The sequence below is a fragment of the Mustela nivalis genome (genome assembly GCF_964662115.1).
Source record: "Mustela nivalis genome assembly, chromosome: 9".
NCBI lineage: Eukaryota > Metazoa > Chordata > Mammalia > Carnivora > Mustelidae > Mustela > Mustela nivalis.
In genome coordinates this window covers 82,509,850-82,520,140 of record NC_139028.1, presented here as the reverse complement: position 1 = coordinate 82,520,140, position 10,291 = coordinate 82,509,850, and the positions used below count along the sequence as shown (strand labels likewise).

At 36.8% G+C, this 10,291-nt stretch overlaps 1 protein-coding gene across 1 annotated transcript; it reads left to right on the top strand.

Moving 5' to 3' along the window:
* The first annotated feature begins 1,284 nt into the window (after positions 1–1,284).
* Positions 1,285–9,780, top strand: SVIP (small VCP interacting protein). The gene is made up of 4 exons (XM_082684146.1): positions 1,285–1,487; positions 3,603–3,653; positions 4,125–4,238; positions 8,270–9,780. Exons 1-4 carry the CDS (start codon positions 1,434–1,436, stop codon positions 8,282–8,284), a joined length of 234 nt encoding a protein of 77 aa, XP_082540272.1. The 5' UTR covers positions 1,285–1,433; the 3' UTR covers positions 8,285–9,780.
* Positions 9,781–10,291: the final 511 nt, after the last annotated feature.

Genomic DNA, 10,291 nt, shown 5'->3' with positions numbered 1-10,291 from the left:
GAACAAGGCTAGAATCATCACATTTCCTAATTTCAAACTATATTACCAAGCGTTTAGAATCAAAGCAGTTCCATTTGGCATAAAAAACAGACATAAACATCAATGGAGCAGAATAGAAAGCCCAGAGATAAATCCACATACATATGTCCAGTTAATTTTTGACAAAGGATCCTAGAAGACACAATGGGAAAAGAGTAGCCTCTTCAAGAAATGGTGTTGGAAAAACTTCACAGCCACATGCAAAAGAACAAAAATGGACTTCTTAACACCATACACAAAAATCAAGTCAAATGGATTGAAAACTTGAACATAAGTCCTGAAACCATAAAACTAGAAGAAAGCATAAGCAGTAAGCTCCTTGACATTGGTCTTAGTGATATTTTGGATTTGACAACAAGAGCAAAAATAAACAAGTGGGGCTATATCAAACTCAAAAACCTTCTGCACAGCAAAGGAAACTACAAACAAAATGAAAAGGCTACCGATGGAATGGGAGAAAATATTTGTAAATTACGTATCCAATAATGGGTTAATATCTAAAATATACAAGTAAATCCTACAACTCAAGAGTAAAAAAACAAATGACCAATTTTTAAAAATGGGCAAAGAACCTAAATAGACATTTTTCCAACAACATGTGAACGGCCAACAGGTCCATGAAATGGTGCTCAACATCAATTATCAGGGAAATGCAAATCAAAGCCACAATGAGGTATCAGGTCACACCTGTTATGATGTCTATTTCCAAAAAGAGGAGATAATTGCTGGCAAGGATGTGGAGAAAAGGGAACCCTATGTGCTCTTGCTGGAACTGTCAACTGGTAAAGCCACCATGGAAAATATGGGGAATCCTTAGAAACTAACATTAAATCTACCATATATATGATTCAGGAATTCCATTTTGGGGTATAAGGTCAAAAGGAAGAGATCATTATCATAATAAGATGTCTGTAACCCCATGTTCATTGCAGTTATTACAATAGCAACTTAGGAAAACAACTTAATGTGTCCACTGACAAATGAATAAATACAATACGGTATATCTATTTCTCTCTCCCCATCTCTCTCTCTGCCCCAAAGCAGCAGGCTTTTCCTCACAGGGAGGCCTTTGCCTGCCTGGGACCGGCCAGGCGCTGTAGGGCTGGGCTGGGCAGGGCTGGACGCCGTGGGAAGTCTCCTCTTGAGGGAGGTGGTGTGAGGCAGGGGCGGGGCGGAGAGACGAAGGGGGCGGAGCCTCGGAAGGGGGTGGAGCGGGGAGGAGCCGGGGGCGGGGCGGGGCGTTGCCGCAGAGGGGCGGGGCGGAGCGAAGCCGACGCGCAGGTCCCGGGTGGGGGCGGGACGAGCGCTGCGAACCTGGGAAGCCTGTCTGACCGCGCAGTTGGCACTGCCGGGTCTGGGGCGGGCCCAGAAGAGGACCCGCAGCCGCGCTCCCGATGGGGCTGTGCTTTCCCTGTCCGGGGGAGACCGCGCCTCCCTCGCCGGACCTGGTGAGTAAGGCCGCGTCCCCATGTCCCCCGGTTCCCGTGGGGCCGACCCGCGCCGCGCGCACCTGTTCTCCCGAGAGGCGCGCCAGGAGGCCCCGAGCTGTGGGCACCGGGGCCGTTGGAAGCGGGGGCGCGGGCTGGAGAGCTGGCCGCGGGTGGGTGTCTGGTGGCGAAGACGTGTGTGTGGGGACGCGCTCCCAGGGACTTCGGGTCAGGCGGTGGGACCTGAGCCGCCGCCGCCGCCGCCGCCGCCGCCGCCGCGCCGCTCTCTCCACTTCCGTTACAAAAAATTGCCCGCAGGCGGCACCGCGGTGTTTACCTTTCGCAGACTTGGGCGAAATCGGGAGCTCGTAAGACGCAGGCGCGCGCGGACGGTGCGGTGCTGGGGTCGGGGTGCGGAAAGAGCTCCTCTCGTCGACTCCCGGCGTGCTTGGTCTTCTAGGAGATGTGCGTTTTCCTCTGTCTGTACCAACTGTTCAAAGAAGGTGCTCAATAAAGGCTCTTACGCTCCTCCTGTGCTTCATTGGCTATCGTAGTAATCGATGACTCCCCGTTACTATTTCTCTCTCTCTTTCAAGTTCTTCCTTTTAAAAGAATACGGATGTTACATCGTAAAGGGGGTACAATTTGTAATCCATGTTTGGCCAATAAAAGGGCCGGGTGCCCACTGTTTTTAAGTTACTTAAATTAGAATTTTTAGATAAATTTTAGATTTAAAAAATACATTTTTAAAAAATAGATGTGCCTCATGTAATATTTGGGACACACTTAACACTAGAAATTAGTCATTGTCTAGATGAAATTCCTACTTAAGTAGGTGGTGGGTGGTACAATCCATATATACTTTTTGTACCTTTCTATTTACAACAGTGTCTTTACATTAATAGTCCTTACAGGTTGTTGATAACAGAAAAGCTAAATTCCTCTGTTCTCCTGTCTGAAAATTCGCTGAAGGAACTGAGTTGTTTAGGGAAGTACAGGAACTCTTCAACCATTTGATTATGGGTACTGAAAATGACCTGGAAGTCGATGTGGGAAAATTTACCTGGTCGTTCTTGTATGGTTATTTTTAAATGTTGTTAACTTTGTTTATATGGCTGTTAGTAAAATACCAATATACTAGCATTTGTTAAGCCCTGCCCCTCCTCCCCACAGATAAACACATGGCTCACTACTTGAATGTCACTTTATCTTTGGAGCTTATTGGGGACCACCCTAACTAAAATAGATCCCCTACTACACCACCCACTCATCCTTCCATTTCTTATCCACCGTACTCATCTTTATATTTTCTGGAAGCACTTACTACTCTTTAACAGACATGTATTTACTTGATTATATTTACCTGAGTCCCCCTCATAGGAATGTAAGTTCCATGCCTATGGAAATGTTTGTCTGTGTTTTTTTCATTGCTGCAACCTCAGCACCTAGAAAAGTTCCTGAGGCATGATAACTGCTCAGTAACTATTTGTCCAGTGGATGAATGAATGTATGTATTGTGGTATGAAAAACAAAGGAGCTATTAACACAGCTAAGAGAATTGTTTACTGTCTTATGTATTTAAAGAATTTATAACTTATAATTGTTAATAGTAGCAATACGTGGTATAAAAAGTAGTATCCACTGTTTCCCAACATGGAGCAGTACCTCTTACAAATTCCCTTTGGGGCTTCATGTCCTACACAATGAGATTAGCCCATTTCATTCATGAACATTTCCTGAAAATACCAGCCTACTTCAAACCACTTATTTCCTTCCTTCGCCTTATTAAATGTCATTTGTTGTATTATTGCCCTGACTAGCTTGTAAGACCTTTAAAAAAAAAAAAAAGCAAATGAATTATTTTATAGGCTAACCTGAATATATATATATGCATATGTAATATATATTATGTATATGTGTCTTATCTTGTGCGTATTTGAAGACCTATCGATTAGAAGAATGAAATTCAGGAAGTTAAGTATTTCACAAACATTGTAAATAGTGGCAGTCTTAGTGGGACATTTTGAACAAGTACTAAATATTTTTGTAAATCGGTTATATTATCTCTAAGATATAAATTATCCATGATAATGTTTCATTTTATTTTAAAACATTTTTTTGACATGTTTTCTTTAGGAAGAGAAAAGAGCAAAGCTCGCAGAGGCTGCAGAGAGAAGACAGAAAGAGGTAAGAGTAGAAATAAAATTCTGCTCATGTAGATAATTGGGTACTTCATTCTATTTATTACTAGCATTGCTAAAGAAAATGGTGTCTGATAACCTGTAAATTTACATGTAATCATTTTTCAAAATGATTTCTATATTTCTATAGGTCATATTAATGCATTTATATCATTTAATGCATGAAAATTATAGATGTCTTCTGTAATGTGAGATGCCCCTTTAATAACTTTCTTCCTTGGGATTATATGATGATGCCTTATAAAACACTGACACATGAGAAATTTAGGGAAAAAATACCCAATGAAGAAATGATAATATGTTTTATATAAAGCTGTTATAGAAATAGTCTTCTTCTTTATAACCAAAGATAAAACCCATCACCTCCAAAGTAAAACCAAAAAAGCAACAAACACCTTTTGGATACTGAATACTGATTTTTGTTGTTTTTCTGTACCACTTAATACATTTTCTAAAGGCTGCATCTCGGGGCATTCTGGATGTTCGGTCTGTGGAAGAAAAGAGAAAGAAAAAGGAAAAACTAGAAAAACAAATGGCTGAATCCAGGCCCCCACCAGAAGGTGGACTTAGGGTAAGTATTAAAATTTACTAAAGGTTTAATTTACCTGGAGTTTTTAAAACCTTCAGTAATAGTCTATTGAGTAATTCCCTCTTGCAATAGATTATCAGGAAGTTTTGAATAAATTTAAAAGCATGAAAAGTAGAGATTGGGAGAAGTGCCAATTTATTTGGACATTCCAACATTCATTGTAATAGATTTGCCTTCTTTTTCCCAAAAGGAAAATAGATTGTTTTTCCAGATTATCTTGACACTACATCTTAGTACTTTATATTGATATAACTAATGCTAATATATCAGAAACTTAATATGAAGAGTATAACGAAGAACATAAAAATCACCTCAATTCTGTGTCATTTTGACAGACATCATTTCTAATATCCATTTATTCATTAATCTTATTAAATTGGATTACACTATGGATTCTCTTTTTTATATATAACCTATATTTTTTTACTCAGTGATTTGAGGTTTTTGAGTTTTCTATTATCAGTCATTATCATGGTTAAGTAAATTGGACAGTAGGGTGTACGGGAGGGTGGGGCGTGTAATACATGTACCTCGTGCCTCCCAATGTAGCAATTGCAGTTCTTGACACTGGAAATATAATGATGGACAAGTTAAACAGGTCCCAGAACTTGGGGATCATTATTGTCTGCCAAACTATAAAGTTTTATTTTACACATTAAAGTTCAAGAAAATATTTGTTCAGATATTAAGATTTTATTCCTTGATCCATTTTTAAAGAAAATAAATTTCTAAAGTATACTTGTGAAAATCAATATCCTGAATTTTAGTTGTTTATATTTAACTTGTCAATGATTTATTAGCACTTACTTTGCTGATTTACTGTCTTCTCAATGGTTTGCTTTTTTTAAAATTTTATTTTATTTTTTTTAAATCTAGTTAATATACAATGTTGCCTTAGTTTCAGGTGTACCGCATAGTGATGCAACTTCTCGATGCATTTTGCTATGCTCACTTCAAATGTAGCTACCCTATCACCATACAACCCTATGACAATACTACTGACTTTTTTTTTTCTCCTAAAACTATATCTGTAAATACATACATGTATATATCCTCCTAACCTGTGGAGCAGGCCACTTAGGAGCCTCCTGATCAGAGGTGATTCTGGCTCAGTGCTATAACACAGAAATAAGATTTATCTGTGTGTGTTTCGTCATTGTATATTCATCTAATTTTTTTAATAAGTTAAATTACTAGAAAACAAATTCTTTATCATTAACTTTTAACAATGTATAGATTAATTGGTTTCAGTGGTAAGGTAAATAACTGTGACCATTGTGCTTATATTTTTTAATATACTAATACAATAGAGTAGAATAAATCCACCATAAAGTGAAATAGTTGGTTGATACAAAGTCAAATATTTATCAGAAGTATAGAAGTTTAATTATTCTACTGAGATATAGGTCTCTGCTCCTAGGTTTACTTTATGGAACTTTCTCAAAAACAAAAAAATTATGAAAAATTGTAGGACTGGAAATGATGCTGAGGTACTGAGCAGCAATTAAAATCACATACAAGGTTATAAGAAAACGATACTTACCTATAGCCAGAGTTAAGAAGGTACTTATTTGACATATTCTAACCTAACCAGTTTCACATCAGCTTTTAAACTCTGGGAAAGAAAGAACCTTTCTGAATTAAACTTGAAGCATAGCCTGAAACCTATACGTTAAAAATAAATTGGGCCATGTACTGCTTCTGGTCCCTTCAGAAGTGCTCAGAATTAGAATCATCCCAATTTTAAATTAAGTACCTGTTTTTCTTTGTGTACTGTTTTTACAAGAGAGCTCTTTGGTTCTGTCAATAAAAATCACCCTCAAGGCCATCAAAGTTGGACAGTCACTCATTCTGATAAACCACAACTGTTGCATACTGTGTCATTTTCCTTTAGAATATTCCTAAGCACTTCTACCATAAATACATTAGCTTTAAGGGACATACTCCTTTCTCCTTGACCATCTATGTAGATCATCAAAAGCATACAGTGAAGTTCAAAATCAATTTTTAGAGGCTCAGAACTAACAGAAGGGGGGACATAAGGCAGAGTATGACTTTAATTTTCAACCCTTCTTGGCCTAGGGTCCTGTAAAGACTGCTGCCAGGCCTGTTCTACGACTGGCCTGGAGTGTCGTATTATGTAGCTAGATTCTTCCTAACCAGACTCCATAGTATGAAGAAAACACTACATCTTCATCTCCTGACTAGCTCTGCCTAGGATAATTGGCATTGGCAATGCTCACTATCTTCTGGAAAGGCAGCTTTTTTTTTTTTACCTTTTTAATTTCTTTGTATTGATATACAGTACATTAGTTTCAGGTATACAACATAGTGATTCACAAATCCATACATTATGCTATACTCATAAGTGTAGCTCCATCTTTCATAACCCTGTTACAGTACCATTGACTGTATTCTCCAAGCTATACCCTCTTTCCTCATGACTTATTCATTCCATAAGTGGAAATCTGTATCTCCCACTACCCTTCGCCCATTTTGCCCATCCTCCCACGAGCAACCATCAGTTTGTTCTCTGTATTTATGACTCTGCTTCTGCTTTTTAAAATTTTTTTTGTTTTTTAGATTCCACATGTAAGTGAGATCATATGGTATTTTTCTTTTTCTGACTTATTTCACTTAGCTTAATACCCTTTCATTCCAGCCATGTTGTTGCAAATGGCAAGACCTCATCCTTTTTTTAATGGCTGAGTAATACTCCTTATTGTGTGTGTGGGGGGGGGGGGCACACACAGCACACCCTCTTTATCCATTCATCTATTGATGGCCACTTAGATTACTTCCATATCTTGGTTATTGTAAAGAATGTTGTGATAAACATACAGGTACATAGATCTCTTCAGATTAGTGTTTTCATTTTCTTTGGGTAAATAGCCAGTAGTGGAAATACCAGATCAAACAATATTTCTATTTTTAATTTTTGAGGATTGTGCCCCCATACTGTCTTCCATAGTGGCAACGCAGCTTTATTTTAAGAAGTGAGTGTGGTGCTGACATCCGGGTGCACACTAATATCAGTACAGGATATAACAGTACAAGAGTAGTGCATGTACTTTCATTCAGTGGCTTTCAACCCTAGCCATGTGGTGGGAACTAAGGAGGAACTTTCTAAAAAGATTGACCCTTGGGTCCCACCTCATACCAATCAGAATCTCGGAAAGTGCGAGAGTAGAATTTAGTCATCAAGACGTTCTTAAGCTCCTCAACCTAATGCCAACTCTAGTGTTTTTAACACTAGTCTTCAGAGATACATTGTGGGAAATAAAGTCCCAGGCTAAAAATGAAACAAAAAAATTTAAATCCTGGATCCTATACTGTACACTGAATCCTTTTCTTAGAAATTAAAAAAAAAGGCACAGTGTTCAAGTCTCTAAGAAGTCCTAAAATAAACAAAAGCATCTTTACTTGGATTAACCCTGAACTTTCAAAACTGAAATACAGATATTTAAAAGAATATGTAACACCCAGTAAAATTCCTTGGATGTACATGAAAACCACTCCTCAAGAGACTGGTAAATACCTGGTACCATCCCAGTAGCTTTTTCCAGAATTTACTACTGCAGATTTTATAGAGTTGCTTGAACAGAACAACAAAGTTTCTCAAGTCAAGCAAGGAAAGAACTTGGACAAACCATTACTTAATTTCTGCAAGTTCTTAGTTCCCCGCCTCAAACAGGAATTCCTCTGTTTTTATTGTATTGATTTCAATGTTTTTATTTTGTGATGTTTTATTTTTTTCCTGAACTAATTATTAGATATTTGGGATTTAACTACCCATTAATCTGCCCAGATATTTTGTTTAACTTCTTCGTGTTTTTAAACAATTATGTATCTTATTTCAGATGTTTGACCATAATGGAAAATTATACTTATCACTACTATGCACAGAAATCATTTTGCATTTGTATAGCCCACATTCCTATTTTTGTTCACAAGGATATTTTAACATAACTTTAAATAAAATTTACTTTTCTCCATATATTTTTCTTTTCTAGTGGACAGTTTCATAAGCATAACATGGGTGGAAAAGTCTATTGCCAATAACGAATATCTGCAATCAAGTGGACGTCCTCAGCTTACTTTCTTCTCTTTGAATAAATCAAGATTCAGACTTTGCAATTTTAGTGCCATTAAATGCAGTCAGTACTTTTCAATATTGATATACTGAAAATGCTTTTGATGTTCAGATTTAGAAAATGCCAGACCTTTCATTAAATACTTATTTTCTTATAATTGCTCTTCTGCAGACAGTAGGCGATTTGCCCTTATTTAGTAGTTAAAACAGGGACCTAAATAGTGAATAAATATATATCGCATGTAAAAAGTCTGCCTACACCTCAGACATTAAAGTTTGCTATTGTATTTTCTCTCCTTTATAAAATGACCTTGCAATCTATAGTTTTCTGCTTAATCTTGTATCTCTTTTTATTTCATTATTTATGAAGGCTTTTGCTTAAACATATGGACTTCGTGCCTTTAAACAGTTCATCAGGGAAAATTTTGAAAAATCATTTGAAGGGCTTATGTGAAGGAACACTATAAATTTTTATAACGTACTAAGTAATATTTGTAGAAAATTATGAATTTCTCCTAATTTATTTTCTATTTCTGTGGCTTATAAAATTAATATATGGTGTATTACATTGCAATAAAGTGTTTTTTTGCTTGCTGAATTTAAAATTATATATTAGTAGTGCCATCAGAGGGCAGTGATGGACTGTTCTGCAATATCAGATTCAACTCTAAAGATCTTTGTGGTAACTGAGTGAGTTAAACTAAGAATCTGGATGGGCTATACTGAGTAGCAATATATTTTTCCAAATTTCACAGGTGTTTTTATTCTTTAGTATTTATTAAAGAATGATCGTAAGATTTGTACAGATGTGAAATTGCCAATACAAACATGAATGTATGAAATAGAAACATGTCAGTACTGTATTTTAAAAGGTCTACTTTAAGCATAAAATACTATGAGGTTAATTCTGTGGGATTCAGAGTCATAAAATTTTCACGTGTGTGTTTATTAGAAACATGAGTTTATAGTATTTCTGTTTTTTGAGTTTTCCTTCCTTGTGTATAATAAGCTAAAATACAAGAATTTCTCTATCTTTTAATTTGTTTGCTCTTTTGGATGACAGGGCCACAATCCGAGCCCTAAATTAGAATTCATAGATAGTAAGTACCAATAGGGATTATAAATTAAATAGACCAGCTCATTTGATCTACAGAAAGAATCTGAGCCGTTATTGTGCTCATCCCTCCCACAAGGCTCACATTATATAGCAGTATATTGTATATGTTAATTTTAAAGAGATCAAACTATGGTGTAAGTCTCTTGACTCTTGTTTGGAAAAATTACTTTTTCTATTATGTATAGAATAGTTTGTGAATATCCAGTCAAGACATATATTTAAACAGGCTCAATTTTCTTCATCCTTTAGAATATTAGTGGTACTTTTGTTCACAAAGGATAGTGAAATCATTAAACTTTATTTTAGAAATAAAATTCTTGACTTTATGAACATGATTGATTTTTCCAAGGCAGAAAGGAAGAAAGATCCTCAGTAGCTGAATATAGAACCAAATCATCTTATCCTTGAACTGTGCAAATCCTTCATTCTGCTTTAATATATAAAGAACAATTTTATCTGTACTACCTTAAGAATTACAATTTGGGTTGGTGTAAGCAAAGGTTTATATCCAGGGGATAATGCCCTATTTCTAATAGAGTTTATATCCAAATAGCATGTTTATTTACTTTTGAACCATGTTGGTGTTTTGCCTTCTGGGAACAATGGGATATGCTGCTTTAGCCAGTCATGCATGGGCTGCTTCCGTGGGTTTAATCCGCGTTCCCCAAAACCATAAGGGAAGCATCGGCTAAGGCGTGATACTAAAATGCTAAGAATAGTTTTAGGAAGGGGAAGGGAAAAGAGGAGATGAGATGCTTGATAGAAAACCAGTAAGTGACTACTAAAAAAAAAAAAAATTGTACCTATACATCCACGCATCTCCCT